The sequence below is a fragment of the Thunnus thynnus genome, chromosome 3, assembly GCF_963924715.1.
Source record: "Thunnus thynnus chromosome 3, fThuThy2.1, whole genome shotgun sequence".
NCBI lineage: Eukaryota > Metazoa > Chordata > Actinopteri > Scombriformes > Scombridae > Thunnus > Thunnus thynnus.
Window position 1 is genome coordinate 23,139,230 of NC_089519.1, and position 20,853 is coordinate 23,160,082.

Consider the following 20,853-nt stretch of genomic DNA (forward strand, 5'->3'; position numbering starts at 1 on the left):
TTTTTGTAATTTCCTGGGATGTTTCCTGACAAGAATGAGATTTGGTATTAATTATAATAAAAATATAGGCAATATTACTACACAGAGTAAGTACCACCTCATTTATTTGTTTTATTGTTGCATTTAATTGTATTTGAGAAAAGACCAGGAAATAATATACAGTAGTGGTCATGTATAGCTACAGCACCAGTGAAATAGAGTCATACAGTAAAATAAAGTCAAAATAAAGTTTTGAAATATGTAAAAATACTCTGCTTGGAATAGTAAATTTCAGTGTATGTGTGCTGGGGGGCTTCAAGTTTCCACATAACACTTTTATATGTTAGATCCTGGACCAATATTGGCTCCATACTAGTTGTGATGTCACAAATTGTGCTCGTACTGTAGGTACACGTCTTAAACTCTGATTGAAAGTGAGCACAGAGAAACTCTCACCTTCAGTAGACGGATGTGAAACCAGCTTTCTAGTGTCAAACTCTGCACATGCATCATTCTGAACAGTGAAACTAAACCTGTAAGTGAAGTAACAATAAGCAAAACACAATTTTTAAATGGAGGGGGGCTTTAAGTGCTTTCCGAGAAGACAGTAAAGGTCTTGTAAACCCTGTTGAAAATCTCTTTAACAGTCATAGTGCAAGAATATAAAATATTGTTCCTTTATAAGTCATGTGTGACATTTATATCTACCAATAACATCTGCATAACTAAACAACATTCAAATTCTGTGATAATCTATTTTCAAACTGTAAAACTCTGGCCTCAGACTCAGGATCCTAAACCAACACTTTGGTTAAAATGGCTGTAATGAATGTTGTGTTTGACTGTCTAAATTCTCTACAGCAGCCTGTTGAGTTAATTAAATTAGTTGGTGCAGGTGAGTGGAGGCATAAGTCATGTAAACAGTAGTCAGAGCACTACAAATTCTTCTGGCACCTTCAACCTTTTCCTCTGGCAGCGTGCCACTGTAACAACACCCTCAGAGGGATGAAAAGTTTCAAAGCAAGATCTGATTATGGGGAGAGCAAGCTGAGAATTTACCCAAAACTAAAATACACTGTGCATGCTAAAACACAAGATAACATCAAGAGGTTGGGGACACACATAGTAACAGACACCTGCATTACCCAGAGAGCACTGATCTGCTCCAGACAGTTAAAAGAACAACAAAAATCATAAGGCAACCTCTCCGAAATCATTTGATCATTTTCTGTGCGAAAAAACAGTTCTTCTTTTGAAGTTGTACTGAGGTCCCAGCTTGATTACCATTTGAGATTGAACAAGATCTGGCGAAAGGTAGAAAAAATTGCTGCTGGCAGGTCTCTTCATTACATCTTGGAAGTTGGATTAGATGAAGTATCCAGGGTATTTCTGACAGAGCCACTCTTCTCCGTCTGGTTTTAACCCTGTACGTTCCACTTTCACTGCACCACTGCATCTGGGAGCCAGCTGCAGCTCATTGTATACAGTGTGCGAGTGTGTCTGAGACTGATTGGGGTCACTAGAGGGTCTGACTCATTCAATATACAGCTGATTGACCAACTGGGAGGTCACACAAGTTCCAACAGGCAATGCCTAAGATATTGGAGAAATTTAATTTTAAAGAGTGCAATGTTCATGCAGATGACAAAGTGCACTTGAAACAGGTTAGCCACAAAGACATGAGGAGATTTAGAGCTATTGAGATGTCAGAATATAAACTGTGTTACAGTGAGATCACAGGCGGCTAAAACTTGATGACATCTCATCACTGTAGGTTTAGTTTCTAAAATGCATTCAATTCAGTGCTGTCATTTAAAATTAAGTGGAATTCTTGGAAAGTATGTTATGTATTTAAAACTCTTTGGTGTGCTGAAAAAGAAAAAAAAACACACATACCCTGCACAGTGTGTAACAAAACCCTAAAGCTTAGAGAACGCAAAAGTAAACAATTTGTTCTTTTTGCTAAAAATGGTTTATTGGTCAAGGAAGATTACAAATCTGATCCCTTGATGGTAACCATCAACCATCTGATTATACAGCCCAACTCTTAAAAATGAATTACCACATGGAAAATATTAGCAACCCAAGAGGAAAAAAATACAAATGAAAATGTAACAAAATATCAAGACTGTTGAGAGAAATGCTTAAAGCACCGAAACTACATGCACAACACAGTTAAAAAGATAAAACGTTGCAATGTTAGGACCAAATAAATAGACAAAAATGTTTTTAAAGTTTTCCTAAAGGTTTAGGAAGGTTAGGGTTGTGAATCCTAATAAAAACACTTCAAGCTGTTTTAATACTGATCTGTTTTGCAGATCGTTTCTGGAACTACTGGACCGTTTCAGTGTAACAATAAGACAAGTGGGACAAAAAGCAGGTATGTGTGTGTGTGTGTGTGTGTGTCTGTGTCCTAATTCAAGCAAGACATCATGTGAATTCACTTTCTGAAGACAGGAATTTGAGAAAGACCAAGGCACTCAACTTACACATCAAATACTTGTGTACACCGAATTTCGAGCAATTGCCACCGCCACTTGCAAACATACAGTACAAAGCGACTTGTTTGGGGTTCAGTAGTGAGTTATACAAACTCTAGCAGGTGCAGTAACCATTGTAAATGAGGACATCACGAATACTCAACATTCTTTACTGCTTAAGTACTGGTCAACAGTACTTTCCATACGGGTCATTGATGGTTTGGATCTTCAGTCTTTTACACATTTTTGCAACCAGTCATCAGAATATACAGTTATAAAGTTAATGTGAAACACAAACATCTAATAAGATTATTTTTTTTGTTCATGCTCTTGAATATCAACTGAACAGTATACTGACCTCTCCTACCATATTTCACAGTCCAAGTAAGTTTAGTTAAATAAAGTACACATAGTTAAAATACAACTGTGGTAAGACTAAAAACTGAGACAATTTTGATGACCAACACTTTGAGCGTAAAAGTGACATAAAGACAGAAGCCAGAGCGTGGTTTTTTCGATAGTAGCCGAGTGGTCCCCACATTCATCATTTTAAACATCAGTAGAGACCACTGTGTTCCCGTGTTTTTACATCCGTGATTCAACCTTTAGGCCTTCTCCATGGACTTATAGTATTCTTTAAGCACAGCCCAAGCCTTTGGAGCCATGAAGCCATCAGGAGGATTCTCTCCCTCGCGAGCCATCTTACGCATGCGTGTGCCTGAGATGAAATCATAATCTTGATGGCTACAATTAAAAAAGGGAAAAAAAGAGGGGAAAAATTTGAGTAACAGACATATTTCAATCACTGAAAAGATGCTTATCCAAAAATGACCAGCTGCTGCTGTGGAAGTTTGTTAGCATTTCTGCCTGCAGTCTGAAACCACAGCAAAGCTCATCCCACCAGTGAAAAAAGTTTTTGTATGTGAAAATTTTACTTACCAAACCCTACATTTCATATACTGACCACTGACCATAAAAACACACGTTTAGACAGGTGTTTGGTTAACCTGTAAGAAGTTGGCATTTTATGTTTCTATGTTTTATTGTGTAATTTTATTTTTTTACTTTTTCTGGTTTATTTCACTGTGTATTTTTATAACAGATTGTGTATTTCTTTATTTCTTGTGGCATCATACTCATGTAAAGCACTTTGTGACTAATGTCTGAAAAGCACTATGTAAATAAATTAATTTTACTTAGTTACTTACTTACACATCTGGCAACTGCTTTATTAATAATACCTCACAAAATCACTGTTGCCTCAGAGTTACTATGACAATCCAGTGACACCAGCACACACTTGCAATGATGATTTTAAAAAGCATCCAGTAAGCTAACGCACATTTAAATCAATGTTAGGAATGTGAATTCTTTAAACTGAGTTGTGTTGGTGTAGACATATAATTTATACGCTTGAAAATTTAGTGTGCAATGTACTTTATGGGTCTTCAATCTAAAGCATTTGCACTGATCTGCACTTCTGTTTTTGCCAGTCAAACTTTTTCAAATCCTACACTTTGGTGCTTGAAGTCAAAGTCTTTGTTTATACAGTAGGTGTGAACAGCCAGAATTGTGAGCAAATCTAGTGGATAGCAGTGGAGTTAAAATTAACACATTAACACTGCCAGTTGAGATTAGTTTGAAAGTCTGAATTACCGGTTTTAAGAGGACTTAATGGTGCCAGACACTCCTGTCAAACAACCCCCACCACCAAACTAACTGCCGGCTCTAGATGAAGGATTGGAAAATTAAACAGTGTCACAAAGCTTCTTTCCAATAATCAGATTGTGGATTTCCCTTGTCCAAACTTTAAAAAAAAAATAATGATTAAAAAGGTCTTCTTGGGTCTATTCCCTCCTGGCTTTTCACTGGATCTCCAGTTCACCTGGTTCAGAAAAGATGGGAACAACCAGTGCCGAGCAGAGTACTGGCACAAGCTCATCATGATCTTCACTTGACCCGTCTTTAAATTACTGGCAGGACAGTTAAAGACATCTTGTTAGCAGATATTTACACTTATCTCCACTCAGCTTACATTCAGAGAGGGTCTCAAAGTCCCTCTGCCTATGGAGTAAATTTTCTAATTGCTATCACATGACGGAGCACATCTTGTGGCTCTGAAACATTGACAATCTGTGAAGAAGACATTACGGTTCACATGGTGTGAGGTAAAGGAGCTCTAGGCTAAATTCTTCAGAGAACATTTTTATACAGTGTCAAATTAGAAACAGCTTGCTGTGATCTGAGCCATTACACTTTAGACTGAGGGGTATTGCTGGTGATTGGGCCGAGCATCCATATTCCTCCTGAAATTTGGCAAGGCCCTGTCAGCATGCATGAGAGAATGTAATGCCATAAATCTGGCTGAGTGATGACTACAAAGTTTGGAAATCCAGTGAGCCTCTTGCATTTGTTCCATAGATTTAGCCTTGAATGCAGATTGAGTCAATGGGTCGATGAGATTTCATATAAAAATATTGTAAAGTATATTTGAGTTAAGGGATGGGGCTTACTGATGTTACATATCAGTCTGAAATGTGTTGAAACGTCCGTTGAAGGTCAATGAGGTTACAATAAAGCAAATTAAGACCGATGACAACAGTTTTACTTTACTGTTTCTTCTCTACTTTATTCAATAATGTAGACTGACAGTTACTGGTATTGAAAACAGAATATAACCTCATTTTAAATTAAGTTCTGTTCTGTTCCGTTTTTTATCCTAATGTAGAAAAAGGTGACGTTCAGTTCAAACAGTGTGGTAACAAATGTCTCACAGACTGATTCAAGTGTTTCAGATTTACATAATTTCACAGTTATAATCTGTAATAATTTCACAGCCTCGGGTAGATAAACTAAATGTTGATTCAATTTTAAAATATACTATTTTTAGTAGCACTATTACCTCTTTCCACAGATGTACTAGATGTTTCTGAACAATTCAGTTTGGACTCAACGTCATAAATATGCATCATGGAAAACAAAGCAAATCTTTTGATTAGTCTGGCCATATTTAGTTTTAACATTCCCAGCCAAACACAGCTACGGTTGCATGATGGCGGAGGCTGCATTGAATCTGAAGGAGAGGCAGTGAGATTGCATGATTTTTGTTAGTCATCATGTGCAGTGTCCGTATACAGACTTTAATTAATAGCAGTGCTCTGTAATTTTTGAACAACTTCAAAGCGTGTATTAAGCCACAAATCCTTTTAACTGTATAAAAGAAAGAAAAACAATTCATGTTGTTCTTGGCTTGGTGTAGATCGAAGAAGGAAAGCAAGTAGATGAAAGGATTTTTTTTTAAACAAGACAAGCTAAATGAGTTATTAATTTAGTGAATTTAATTTCTGTTTAGGCTGCTGGTTCTAAGTGAGCTAAATGTGAGGTATTACTCTGAACTACAAATAAGATATAATTTAGTGTGAGCGAGCACTTTCACTTTAGACTCAAACTGTCTCTCTATTCCATGTGCCTAATAAATTAAAAGACTGCAGGAAAAATGATGGGTTACAAAGAAAAGCAGGCACAAAATTGAAAAATCACAGTCATTCTAAAACAATGAAATGACAACATAAACAGGTACTCACTTCTTGGGGTCATAAAAGTCCATTGCTCTTTTGACCTTGTTGTAAGCTGCAACCTTGAAGGGTACAATCTCCAGGGTGATGAGGCCGGGAGCCATGGTGAGGACTTTGGCCCCGTGAGTGGGCTCGTACAGGTCCTTTCCTGTGTCAGGGTGGGGCATGCCTGCAGGGTCTCGACCCACAATGTAGAAGTTGGCACCAGCCACCATCCGAGCTCTGCAATGCCACTGAACCTGTGAATAAGAGAAACAATTAAAAAAAAAAAAAAAACTATAAATAGGTGTAGTTGACGTGAAATGGCATTTTCACTGTCACACAAGATAATAAATTAATATTTTCATCATTTAAAATGCAGTGAATGGTTAAACATTCTTTGTTTTACATGGACTTGTTGTGGTAAAAACTGCTTTGATATTAGATTTTTATTCATTTTTGCACCAAATCTCAAAATTGTCCTATGGTATGACTGTCTCAGGCATGGTTCAATAAATAAAATAAATAAATAAACTATTTTAAATTAAAAAGAAAAGGCTAAAAATGTTGATAAATAGCTCAGGAATAATTTTAAAAATGTCTATTTTTGTAAATGGCAATAATTTTTTTCATTCACATATTTCTAAAAGCGTAGGAACTTTTTATCAATAAAGGAAACATGTCCTCCCATGTGACACCATATCCTGATTTTAAATTGGGCAATTCCACTGACAACTTTATTTAGTTGAAGGACCCCATCCAAGGTCACCACCATGGATCACAGTTCAAAAGTCTAGAAGAGCCGCGCAATTGAATCGTTTTATCCCCATTCAAGTTAGCTGGAGGGCTAAACTAGAAGTTAGCTATCTCAGCCAGTCGAAGTCTCTACTGAGCATAAAGCGTGTGCAGTATGTTTTCATCCAGGCAATTTCTTTACAGCAGGAAGTGGCTTTTTTGGCTTCATGCGCCACTGAGCAACTTTCATTAGGAATGAACGGGGCCCCGCCTCCGACACTGTATCCAGCTCTCTTTATGCATCCATGGTCACAACTGAAGCCCACTGTGAAGCCCATGACGTGTGCAGATGGTAGGTTTTTGTCTCAGAATTATTCAAATATTTAACTTTTATCGAACCACTATAAGAGTGTGAACTTTTGTTGTCCCTTGGTGTAACACCAAAATTATATTTTTTTTAATTAAAAACTGTATGTTAAACTACATAATTATGGAAAATTATGCAAATGTGTCTTGCTAGCTGCTAATAACAGATTAGGTCATTAATTGACACAAAAGGCTGAAACATCCTTTGGTGTGACAGGAATAATCACCAGTGTGACACCTCTACTGTCACATTGGAGGACAGAGATGTTACATAAGAAGACAAGGTCTCTTTAAGAAGCATTTTAAATAATTAAATAAGATTTGTGTAACTCCTTTCTATTCTTATTTGACCATTTTAAGTGTTTTTAAATGCAATAATTACATTCATTAAAATATTTTCTGCTGTTTTTGCTGAAAATTTGTCATGAAGACAAGTATAAAATGTGATACTTAACTCTTTTTGGAGACAAAAACAATTCAGTGAGAAAAATGAATGGGAGAGAGAGAGGACACGGAAGTACAGAGAGAAAATTAACAGGGAGCCACGCAGGAGGGAGGAGATCATAAAAGAACGCAGAAAGTAAAAAGAATAGTAACGTTGCCTTGAAAAATGCAGCCATTATATAGAAAACTAACCACTAGTCAAAAAAAACTCTTAGCAACTTTAAAATTTTCACTTTTTAGCAGATATAATCCACCACTACAGTTCAGCCAGCAAGTCTCCAACAACTGCTGCCCTTGGGAGTCTGCGTTCACTGTAAACACTGAGACTCTTTTCCTGTTTCTCATTATGAATAATTGCTAAAACTGCACATTACGTCTTGAAAATTACTAATACTACTGCCATTAGGTTCTTGCCTGTCTAGTTTGTCTACGATTTTTAGATTAGGTTTACAAAACGAGTAGTTTCGGCTCAAGGTGGAAGTGGCAGCGTTTCAGCGAATTGCTCAAAAACCTTCAGGCAAGAAGAACCCAGGAGAGCCAGTTTGATTACTCCAGTGACAAGCAGACCAGGGGTATATGTTGTTTTTAATGGGTAAACAAGCTCAGAGCTATGATACTAAGGCACAGGCTAAAACTCCCATTCAGAATTACAAACTGAATAAATTCAGTGCCTGACATCCACCAGCCTCAAATCTGCTCTCAATAATTTTCACCATAGCTTTCCCATTATCACAAGTGAATGATTAAAAGACTCCCAGCTACACAGCTACGCTCAGTCACACGGAGAGGTTGGGGTATGGCATGGAAACACTAAACAGAGCGCCTCAAGACGATTGTAAACCCCATTTCCTGCCATTTTTCACTCTCAAAAATTTGCAGACACCAAGTATGTGACACTCCTCCTCCCTGTGTCTGTTGTCATTACTTACTGCTGCAGTCACATTTTTTTATTCCCTGTCAGTTTTGGAAAAAAAAAAAAAACATGACGCCTTTTTTTGTAAAAAAAAAAAAAAAAAAAACCTCAAGCAGGAATCTGCAAATACAGCATTCTTGATAATCATTACCTCAGTTGGCCCAGCATACATCATAGGTGAGGGAAAGATAGCAACAATGGTAGAATCTGGATTCAGGACGCCCTCCTCCAGCACAGCCGCGTGCTGCTTCATTCGCCATGGCAGCGGCACATCATCGTCCTTGGTCCAACCTCCCAGTGGGTGGAGCAGCAGTACGGGCCGGCGGTAGCCTCGCTCGATGAGACGCTTGTGGGTGTCCTGCATCAGAAGAGCATGGCCGTTGTGGACTGGGTTGCGGAGCTGGAAGGCAAATACAGCATCTGAATAGAAAGAAAAGAGAAGGAGGGTTTGTTAAACTGAACATCTGTAGAAGACAAACAAAATGCCACAATATACCCAGAGATAATCAAGCAGCTAACTGCCCAGCCACTGAAACCACATACAGGGGTGAATCACATGAAAATGTTCTGTCTCTTGACTTCCCTACTGTGTCTCTCTCACTTCTTTCCCAAAGCACAAAGAAATAATAGAAGTATTGAAGTAAGTGAACGACCCAGAATGTCTTCTCCTAAAAGGTAGCAGTTTATAAATATTGTGACATTACTGTCTCTTTAAAAGTCCTTGAATCAAACGTCATCACTGCTTAAGTGACTGGTATTTGGCCCCAAACCTGCATTCATTTCTTTAAACTTCTGTTTGAGCTCAGTGGGAGTCAGTCGATACTGGTCGAGTCCATCGTTCCAGTAGATCCTGTCCAGAACCTGCAGGTCTCCGCCGACCAGCCAGTCCCCACTTTCCATCACCATCTGAAATAAGAGCCAGAATGATCATGACAGTGAACAAAACTCAAACGTAATCCAGACTTAAGACACTGCCTTCCATAAAAACTTCACTGTGCTGGAACCCGGCCAAGCTGAAATCGAGTTATTACCGAGTTGCAACAGGGACACAGCAGCGTAAATCAAAGTCTCTATGTGTCGTTAAACAGTCAACAAACCTCTGGCAGGACCACTCTTCTGCATTTGGCCACAACTCTCTTTCTTTCTTAATTTCAATAGCAGAGCAGAGACAAAATCAGATTGTATTCCACAATAAAACCTGCTGATGAGCTCATGACCACACTGGAGAGAATTTTTCCTCCTCAAAAGATTCATCTAACAATGTCACCTAAGTGCTCAGGACCCACGCAAAGGCTGCTATTGTTTCAGGCAGTATCTTTCTCCTGCCTCTTGTGGCATTTATGAGAGCATAGCTAGAGTTACTGAAAACAAGGGCCTGTGCGATGTTAATGTGATACAAAGTGACAATTCTCTACAGGCTGGGCAATAAAAGGAAGCACAGCACCAGCACAGAGACAGAAAGAATTCAAAATAAAGGCCACAAATGACACCTGAAGTGTTTCAGAATTGCAAAAAGCGGATTTGGATATTGATTAAAAAAAAAAAAAGAAAAATCAATCCATGTCACTTTTTTCATTGACATTTAATTTATTGTGAATATTTTTTTAAAAATATTAAATCTCTTTGATATCGATACTTTACATATTGATTTCAGTTTGACCCGCCAAACTGTTCGCAAAAATCTGAAGGTTGTCAGCGATAGAGGTGTGGATCTGTGTCTACGCTATGTGATCAATAACCACTTGGCGCCGTAATAAGTTTTCAGGATCGTGTTGTGATCTGTTTTCCACACTCGAATTAATCCAGCCTGTCTACCGCTGGCCTGAGAAGAGTCACGAAAGATGCATAACAGTCTTATTCTTTGGAGAGATCAACATAGACAAAGTCGCAATTTATTTTCCTTACATAAGTGAATGGAAAATATAATGTCTGCGTGGATAAATCAAAGGAGCAGGTCTGCACGTACACATGTGCTCTGTTTAACCATTATATGTGCCCCCAAGACTTCACATGTGAAAAAGGGCCCCAGCCAAATAAACAACCACTACACCATAGTTTCCGATGAAGGGGGCTCCTGTCTGACTGACGGACAGGTAAACAGGAAAAAGTGGATTAACTACATGTAATATGGAGCAGCTCGTTTCTGGCTGCAAAGAAAAAGTTGCAGCTACCAGCACAGAGGTGTGTTGACAGACTGGCTCCGGCACGGGGAGTTAAACATACACTTATGTATACATACACATTCTCTTTAATGAGTGACACCTTAATTACAGCAAGCTGAATACACACGTTCAGCTGTGACAGGCTAGAGTGGGTAAAGAATGACAGTTGTGGAAATATAGAGTACTCAGCATGTGTTTAAAGCCAGTGCTAAGACATCAGGTGTTGACACTGGAGAGTCATGGTACCAATTTATGAAACTGGCAGCTTCTAATACATCTTACAACGTGAAGCTAAGCCAGATCTGATCATAAACAAGGTGAGACAAAGACGACATCTGCTAAAATTAAAAATGACTGCCAACTGCGCTGAAATACCGAGACAGCTGCTGTCTAGTGTTCAAGTTCACCTCCATGCAGTCAGAGCATTTTTAGAAGCAAAGGGCTTTAAAATGAGCCAGTGAGGTTTACAGTAAGTCTTAGCCCAGGGAGTGAAAGCACTAGATACCATGGAAGTTACTATTAGTTTTGCTGGTATACGAATTGCAGACCAACTGCACTAATCCTAAACACAATGGGATTTAAAATTAGCCAGACGGGCAACTTTTAAAAGCAACCTTGCACTGCATCTGTTCATGCAGATGGAGTTATAAAAAGACAATCTGACAACTATCTTTGTCTGTAGTAACAGACAGTTCCATTCTTTTCCAGCTACAAGCCAATGCCACTCTCCGCAAGAGTGCGCAGGATCATTTCAGGACGTTATCTCACCACCGAGTCTACCTGAGCCCCTGAGGAGGAGCCGATAGGAGACAGATGGAAACAATTCACTGGCAAGGATTCCGCAGCCTGTTCAGCTGAGCGGTACGATCTCGAAACGCATTTGGTGGAGGCTGAGCGAGAGACTCAGCATCCAAATATAACACCTGCAAAATGAGGGTGGACCAAAAAGATCAAGTGATTACACTGGGCGTCCTGACAGACTGTAAGAAAAGCACCACTCCTCCACCTATTCAGTCTTTCCATAAGCAAAGTGAAAAGGCCAGCTCGGATCTGTGTTCTATCAGTGCTGAATCCAGGGAGGCAGTTTGCTTTCACATGCAGAGTGTTTATCACATAGTGCACTGAGGAAGACCATCTGGAGCTCTGCAGATGCTGCAATACTTTCACCAAGGTGGAGCTTTTGGATTTTTGATAGCATTTTGATAAATATTGGCACACTGACTCTAAATGTGTCATCTGAAGAACTGACCTTGATGTAGGGGTGGTCCTTGCAGGTGGTGCCCCACTGACGAGCGCAGCGCTCCTCTTTTCGGTGCTCATAGAACTCAGGGTTGCGAAGGATGGCCACTCGCCTGCCCTCATAAACCAGAGCCATGGCTGTCGCACCATCTAGACGCTCTTTATCTGCAGTAGACACCGGCAACACCACAGGCACTGACAGGTTGATCACACCACCTATGACAAGGGAGGAAGAAAAACATATTTTGAGATTATTTATTTTCTTTATAAATTCATCTGCTGATTAATTTTTGATTTAATCTTTTTGTGTAAATATGTCATAAAATAGAGACAAATGCCAAATCCCCAGAACGCAAGGTAACATATTCAAATCCCTTGTTGCTCTTCCTGAGGTTTCTTCCATTTTTTCCCTATTAAAAGTTTTTTTGAAGGGAGATTCTTCCTCATTCATATCGAGGGTCTAAGGACAGAGGATGTTGTATATTGTAAAGATTGTAAAGCCCCCCCCTCAGGGCAATTTTGTGATATCGGGCTATATACATACAAATTGACTTAACTTGTTTTGCCCAACCAACAGTTTAAAACTCAAAGATAATCAGTTTACTATCAGGTATGATAATGAACTAAATTGAGTAATTGACCAATCTTTACGGTTCAAAAATAAACAGAAATGTGAAACTCATACCTGGGGAGTTAATAACCTGATTGGCCAATGATTTGTCATAGTATGCAAAGTAAAACAGCATAATATACCACTTAAAGCTATACTAATAGATAAGATTTAATAGATAGTTCAGATAATGATCCAATAACAACAGTGCCCCAGTGCAAAGTACTCAGACATCTTACAAATAATCAAAGGTTAATACACACAACAAAAAAAGTTCGACCTTTCTAGTTAAGTTTCCATTTTGTACCCCTTCAGGCTAGATGTGAAATATACAGCTAAACCACAGGCTACAGTGAGTCTTCAAGGCTGCAATTTTAGAAGCAGGAGAAGAAAAATACCCTCTTAAGCTAAACTGAATCTTGAACCTTTTCTCATTTTATAATTTGAGCCGTGCACTGACAGCGTTTTGTTGCCGTCCAGTGTGATGAAAAAGTTGGGACTGGCACGCTTTTCACATCACATCACATCAAATAGTGTGGAGACAGGAGGCGACGCTGACTGCTGCTCCCACCTCCCCCTCAACCCTCCTCTGGTCCCCACTGTCACAGTGCAGAGCTTACAGCTGGTTCCAATAAAACGCGCACACAAGACTGCCAAACGTCCGAGCGAGGGAGAGACAAGCTTGAATTTTGGGTCTCTGTTTATTTTTGCAGACTATTTGATTAGTGAAACATGCAGTTTTCTGCTTCCCAAACCGTTTTAGTGATAGTGTGTGGGCGATCAATTTTTTCAGGGTGATATCATTTTTTCACCATCAATTCCCTGAAAGGAAGTCAAAATGTAGAAAATGGTGGTGTGTGTGTCAATCAATACAGGAGCCTCTTCCTCTGCATCCCTCTCCCTCAGGATAAACAGAGGAAAATGGAAACTAGACTTTTCACATCAATATATATTTCGGTTTCTGTCCAGCCGGTTCAGTTTCTCAGTCTAGCTATCTTTCCGGGCACCAAATTCAAATCATCTGCGGTTTTGCTCAACGTTGGAATTTGAATGTTTTATCATTCAGTCAGGACAGCGGTTGTAATCTATACCTGTCAAAACCTAACAATGAAAAACAGGCTATCTTAACTTTTAAATTATTGTATGTTTTTTCATTTCATTGTGTGTGTGCGTAACAAAATATCTGGCACTACAACACACAACTGAGGGTTGAGTGGTCATATGGACAATAAATGAAAATTGACTTTTTCTTGGAATTTCAAACAATACATGATAAATTGCTGTAATTACACAGAGGTACTCTGGCACTAAATATGATACTTATTTTCTCCAAAGTGCCTTAAAAACAGAGGTATTCCTGAGCCCTGGGTGCAAAGTGTCTTATCACTTCACCATCATGATACACAGTACAAGACCATCATTCTTGAAAATATGCATATAAATCACCTTCACTCATTATATCAATGTCATTCTGCCATTTCTTTTGTAAGGTCTCATCTCCACCTAGTGCCTTTTCTCAAGTATAGCAGCACTGCACTCAATGAAATGTTAGACAATAAGTTTAAACAACATCTTACCATCCAGCAGACAGTCAAAATGAAGACACTGCAAATACTCTCTCTCTCGCATAAAGCCGTTCAGAGGAGTGGCCCAGCCTTCAGCCAGCACCTGCACCCACTGCATGTCCACCTGGGGATTATACACACACCGTCATATAGGTTACATATTGACCAGCAACTCAGCATATATGTAGATCAAAATAAAAGGATATAGTAAAATGTATGAGTGAATAGTATGTCTAATAGTTTCTCTATAAATACTTAGGCAACATTAAAAAAAGAAAATCAGAAGCACCTTCCCAATCTGTACAGCAGGCAGAGTCTCTGCATCAGCCTTGGCCAGGTCCAGTTTGTTCTCCTGAACATACAGCTCTTTCACTTCATAAGAAGCATCAACAGGAACTATATCCTGAAGAATAAAAAAGAATATCAAATTAATTATTTTAAATACAGCGTCAACCTGCTCAATCAGGGCTTTGGTAAAGGTTTACTAGTCACTATTATTCACATGATAAAGGGTAAGGACATCGATAGCTTTACAAATATTAGGCCTCACTGTCCCCTAGTGGCAACTAGGGGAATGACGGCACAGTTTTGTGAAAGAAGTCTGAATTTCAAGGTCTCTCTCCAGTGTCAAATATACAAACAAGTATAAAAAGGGACACAGCTAATAGCTAATAAAAACTACATTACTTGATTCTAAACATGATGCATTTGTTCACAACATGTCCAAGCACTATGTTTCTCTTCTCTCTTACCCTCTCCTGAAGCAGGTCAATAAGCTGTTGTATGGACTCATTCACACTGCAGGAGTCAGTCTTTAGCACCAGCTCTGGAGCCTCTGGCTTCTCGTACTCTGAGTCAATTCCAGTGAAACCTAAAAAATAATATTGAGTATTGAATGCACAATCTCATATACACAAAAAACTTTGCATATTAAAAGTCTACTTTTGTTCCAGTGCCATCATGTTCCTGGTTTTACTATTAATATTCCAGATAATACTGAAAATATCCAAGCCATTGTTTAAAAAAACAGTGATTTAAATAATAGTGAATTTGTCATGTTCTATGGGCAACGAGGGAGAAGTCAGAGGATGGTTCAGGGGTTGAATTACATCACATTTGAAGGAGATACTATCTGACACATAGTGCCTAAAAACAGCATCTTGACTACCTAAGACAGGAGGGACGCAAAGGCCAAATCTGCTCTACAGAAATTACATAGAACACAGGAAATTGGGTTGTGATCTCCTCGCACTGTAAAAAAAAAAAAAAAAAAAAAAAGTGACTTTTTACACCATGTGATGGGAAACACTTCCTCTGACAGTGATGCATCAGTTTTATTGTCACCGCCATTTTCTAAGTAATTTGACAGGATATGGATCAGTGCAAACAGAGAGCAAAGACAAGAAAGGAGGGTATTTACATGACACATAAAACAGATCACAAGCAGAAGTCAGAATAATGAACATGTACAGTGAATGTATCCTATGTGTCAACTGAGTAAACAGAGTACTCTTAAAACAGTTTTGAACATATAGATTTGTACTCCATAAAAACACCCTATGAAAAAAATTGTCCTTTAGTAAAGAAAGAAATTCAGCCAGTAATTTCAGAAACAGAAATTAGCTGAAACTAAAGGCATACAAAATGCATGCAAAAATATATATATATATATATGAAGAATTTTTATAGAGAAGAACAAAATTAGTAGAACACACATACAAGCCATATAGAAACAAACTGACAAGTATTATGAGATGCAGCAAAAGGGATTATTATAGCAAATTATTGGAGGACAACAAAAATACTAAAAATAAATGGAAAGTATTGAATGACATTATTAAAAACGGAACTAGAAAAGCAGGTTACCCAACCTATTTCCTAACAAAGTATAATGCAACTATTAATGATATGGATTTAGTTGCAGATGAATTTAATATTTTTTTGTTAATATTGGACCTAATTTAGCTAAAGAGATTATTAAGCCTAACAGTAAAGATGATGTGATGACATTGCTGATGACAGCAGTGACAGATGACATTGTTTAAACATTAAAGAGTAAGAAGTCTACAGACTTCTTACTACTTGATATGTCTACAGTTCAAAATATTATTGAGTGTGTGGTGAAATCACTGACACATATTTGTAATCAGTCTCTACAAGCTGGTATATTTCCAAGCAAAATGAAAACAGATAAAGTCATACCTAAATATAAGTCTGGAGATAGACATGTACTCTCTAATTAAAGACCTGTTCTCTGCTCTCGCAGTTCTCTCTCTCAGCTCTCTTAAAACATATTCTATAAAAGACTAGATGATTTCATCACAAAACATAATGTACTGTGTGAAAAGCAATATGGGTTTAGATCTAATAGGATAACTTTATTTGCACTAATAGAATTTGTGGAGGAAAGATCAACTGTAACAGAAAATAAATAATATACAGTGAGGTTATTCCTGGATCTCAAAAAAGCATTTGATATTGTTGACCATGACTTATTATTGAAGAAACTACAAAGATATGGAATTAGAGGGGAAGCACAGTCTTGGTTAAGTATTTACTTGGAGAATAGATATCAGTATGTCCATATAAATAATTTTGATTCACAACTATTGAAGGATACTTGTGGGCTTCCCCAAGGCTCAGTGTTATGCTCATTATTGTGTATTTTGTACATAAATGATATATATTAGGTTTCCAAAATATTAAAAATGATACTACTTGCAGATGATACAAAGTTATTTTGTTGTGGTCAGAATTTGAAACAACTTTTGGATATAGTGGAAAAGGAACTGAAAATGAAAAGAGTTGGTTTGACGCTAATAAACTAACACTGAATTTCAGTAAAAACTAAATAATATTATCTTTGGTAATTGTTTAACTCACAAAGCAAACGCATGATAAATGATGTTGAAAGTGAAAGAGTGTCTGAATTAAATTTCTTGGAGTGATAATAGATAAATAAATGATGCTGGAAGCGACATATAAATTATATTAAAGCTAAAATGTCAAAGTCAATTGCAATACTATATAAAGTCAAAGATCTTCTAAATCAAATTTCATTATACACCTTGTACTGTTCCCTTATGGTCCCATATATAATTTACTGTGTGGAAGTGTGGGGAAATTCATACAAATCTTCATAAGAGAGCCATTGGAATTGTAAACAAACAGAACCAACAAACTCACTCTATTAAATTAAAGGCTTTAAAATCTAAAGATTTGGGCGACTTTAAAACGGTTTAAATTACGTATAGAGCAAAAAAATAATTATTACCTAAAAGTATCCAAAAGTTGTTCAAAAAGGGAGAAAGTTAATATGATTTGAGAGGAATTTGCATGTTCAAAAAACAATTAGTGAGGACTGATGTAAAATATCGTATTTCAGTCAAAGGAGTGAATTTATGGAACAGCTGTAGTGAGGAACTGAAAACATGTAGAACACTTAGTGAGATTAAAAATAACTTACTGAACAAATACAAAAATGGATGAGCAGAAATAAACAATGGCATAGAAGGACAGGGTACAGGATATCTAAATGGTTTTGTTTTTGTTGTTCGATGTTACCTTTTGAGATCAAATATGATGTGTTGTTAAACGGGCAGGCATAATAACCTGTAGCTTTTTCATACTGCAGAAATCTTTCAAGTTGTGTCACTGTGTTGTTTTCAACTGTGGTATTTGAGTATCTGCCTCCTTTTTATGTGTTTATGTATGTGTGTGTATATGAATTTGTATATTTATACATATGACCTAATTATTTTCTGTTACTGATTGCAGACTGAAACAAACTCAAACTATCTTGATTAAATGTTTTCTCTTGCAGCCTTTGTTCTTTGTTTAACCTCAACACATAACATTGAAGGACATTTTGATCCGTTATCTTGACACGTGTCATTGCATTCCAGCCCAAGTATAAAACTGAGTCACTGTTTTGATCTCAATGGCAGTTTTGATCAGTCATTATCATGAATCTAGGCCTCGGATTTGATGATGCACTGCAAATACACCCTAAAAACACAAGCTCTACCTCTTATTTCGCCTGCTCTGGCTCTCTTGTACAGCCCCTTCACGTCCCTCTGCTCACACACATCCAGTGGAGCGTCCACAAACACCTCAAAGAAAGGCAGCCCGGCTGCCTCGTGGATCTTCCTGGCATTAAGGCGATCCTGGAAGACAATAACCAAACACACAGTAAGGTAAACACATGATTTTAGCCAAAGAGAAGTTAGCCAAACATGATGTGTAAGAAAAACATTGAGCATTAGATTGGTTTTAAAATGATAAGGACCCAGATTTTTTGTCCCTGCACATCCAAAATTTGTGTTTTCAGACGCAAGAGGACAGTACTAGTCCTACCACACTGCTCTGTACTGTAAATTAGGGCCTAGTAATGTCATTATGATCATCCAAGATCTGTCATATATAATATGAAGTATCCAGTATCCAAAAATTGATGTGAATTTTAACACTAGCCTGTTACTTCTCAATTCTACAGCCATCCCAAATTTATCCCTGTCCTCATCTGTCTGTTTCTCTCATTCAGCCACTGATGCTTTCTTTGAAGAGTTACTCACCCTGCTGTAGGGAGAGATGAAGCTGGCAATGCAGACCAGCCCAGCATCAGCAAAAAGCCGGGCCACCTCAGCAATACGTCTAATGTTCTCTTCACGGTCCTCTGGGCTGAAGCCCAGGTTCTTATTCAGCCCCTGGCGGATGTTGTCTCCATCCAGGGTGTAGCAAGGGATCCCATGACAAACCAGGTACTCCTCTAGAGCCATGCTTACTGTGGTCTTCCCTGCACCGGACAAACCTTGACACAGAGGAAAACATCATGATTGTGGAACAGCTGTGGAATGACACAAAGGTGCAGAAACAGCACCTTGAAATGTATTTTTGTAAATGCTGTCATCTTGCAACATACCAGTGAGCCAAACGGTGCATCCCCTGAACCCTCCTCTTGTGCCTACAACCTGCCCACGCTTGTTTCGGCTGACATGGTGAGCTTGATACGTGACATTAGTTGCACGTTGCTTTCCCTGAAATGATAGAGATTTTCTGTCAATTCAGCCTCTTCACAAGTTAAAGAATCACACAGATTTATATAAAACTCTATATTAAAAGATAGAATGTCAACATGAACAGATCAAGCCTTGTAGATTTGCTGAACTAAAAGTTGATTATATCAGTCACATCTACAAAGTGGCCTTGAAATACGGTTTCTCAGTAATATGTAGCCTGTTCTATATTAAGAAAACAGCTTGTAAGCTTAGCAGAACCACATTTGTCAGAGTATGTGTTTGTCTGGGGAAATGTAGTGCTGCAACAGTTAGTCTATTCATCAATCGACAGTAAATTCATCTGCAACTATTTTAATAGCCGAATAGACTTAATCCTTTAAGTCATTTTTCAATCAAAAATTGCTGAATACTCTGATTTCTGCTTCTGAAATTGGAGACTTTGCTGCTTTTCTCCGTTTTATAACATTGTAAACTGATTATCTGTTTTGTTATGGATTGTTGGTTTGACAACACAAGCAATTTGAAGACATCAACACAGACTGTGATGGAAATTTGTCACCATTTTCTGATATTTTATAGATAAAGCAATTAATTGAAGAAATACCGGACAGATTAATCCATAAGAAAATATGTATTAGTTGTAGACCTAATGAAATGTCAAAAAGTAGTGACAAAAGGCCATCACAACTTCCAAGAATCTATAGCAGCCCACTAACAGTCTGTAACCCAAAGATACTTCATTTACCACCATTATGACAAAGAAAAGCAGAAAATTCTCACATTTAAGAAACTGGGACAAGCTAATGTTTAACCTCTTTGACTGAAAAATTAAATGAATGAAAGCATAAATCATTTAAACTACATGTTTCAGCTCTGTATGTATGCACGTTTGTCTGGTGTTATTGTTTTTGTTTGTTTGTTGTATGTTGGAGGACCACAGTGCAAAACAATCAAATCAAAAATCAATCAACTATGCAGCAGCAGATCTAAGTGGTAAAAGGAAAAATAGATTATGTAAACTGTAATTTGCTGAAACTGATGCTTGAACTATTGGCGTTATCACACATGCATTAAACAAACAGACGATGGATGCCCTTGTATTAACTGCATTAGCAGTTAACTGATTAGCCACTTTTCAGTCACACGCTGATGGCGACGTTTGATAAGAAAAGCTAGCTTTGCTGTAAAGCAGTATAACGTTAAGTAGGTTAATTAGCTAGCTGTCTGGCCACTTAGCTCAATGGAGGGTTGTTGGACGGACGTGGTGAATCGTTGTGATGAATTTACACAACTTGGCAAGAGAAAACTCACCCAGCTATCAGCGGCGTTGCTTAGCTTCTGTTTTTTGTGCGAGTTGCCATACGTGTCCATGTTCGACAGTAGTCAGCGGCTATTTCAACCGGCTACCTGTTTTAAATCACACAAAACGACAAATCGCTCGGCTCTTTGCTTATTAATGCAGGTATCTCTTGGTGGGTTTTTTTTTGTTTTGGCACAGGTATCTCTCCTGTGAACGGAGGAGCCCCGGAGCCGAGAAGCCAGGCACAGGAGGAACCGGGAAGAGCTCTCTCAGCAGCAGCCACGTCACCGCGGACGGAGTGACGCATTTCCTCAGAGGCCGTTAACGGAAAAAAACACTGATCTGAGGTCAGTTTTGTTCCTTTAACGTGTGTCGGCCAAAGTAATGGGCTAAATGACTCAACTGATCTATTATCAGTACTTATTATGCGCAGGTTCGTGGTTGCAAGAGATTTAATTATTCGGAATTTTTTGTTGTTGTTTTAATAA

General features: G+C 38.1%; 1 protein-coding gene across 1 annotated transcript; it reads right to left on the minus strand.

Moving 5' to 3' along the window:
* Positions 1 to 1,928: 1,928 nt before the first annotated feature.
* Positions 1,929 to 20,656, minus strand: papss1 (3'-phosphoadenosine 5'-phosphosulfate synthase 1). The gene is made up of 12 exons (XM_067584833.1): positions 20,377 to 20,656; positions 18,969 to 19,083; positions 18,622 to 18,857; positions 18,075 to 18,213; positions 14,800 to 14,918; positions 14,337 to 14,450; positions 14,060 to 14,171; positions 11,883 to 12,088; positions 9,242 to 9,377; positions 8,623 to 8,891; positions 6,044 to 6,273; positions 1,929 to 3,203 (listed from the first exon to the last, which is right to left on the minus strand). The coding sequence occupies exons 1-12, from the start codon at positions 20,434 to 20,436 to the stop codon at positions 3,065 to 3,067; spliced, it is 1,875 nt and encodes a 624-aa protein (XP_067440934.1). The 5' UTR covers positions 20,437 to 20,656; the 3' UTR covers positions 1,929 to 3,064.
* Positions 20,657 to 20,853: the final 197 nt, after the last annotated feature.

What these genes read in the sequence shown, in the direction of transcription:
- papss1 (XM_067584833.1), bottom strand. Translation starts at nt 20,436, where the DNA reads ATGGACACGTATGGCAACTCGCACAAAAAACAGAAGCTAAGCAACGCC. An exon ending in TCATCTCTCCCTACAGCAGG is followed by an intron (nt 18,214 to 18,621) that starts GTGAGTAACTCT and finishes ATTGTCTTCCAG; the next exon opens with GATCGCCTTAATGCCAGGAA. An exon ending in CAGAGCAGGCGAAATAAGAG is followed by an intron (nt 14,919 to 18,074) that starts GTAGAGCTTGTG and finishes ATTATTTTTTAG; the next exon opens with GTTTCACTGGAATTGACTCA.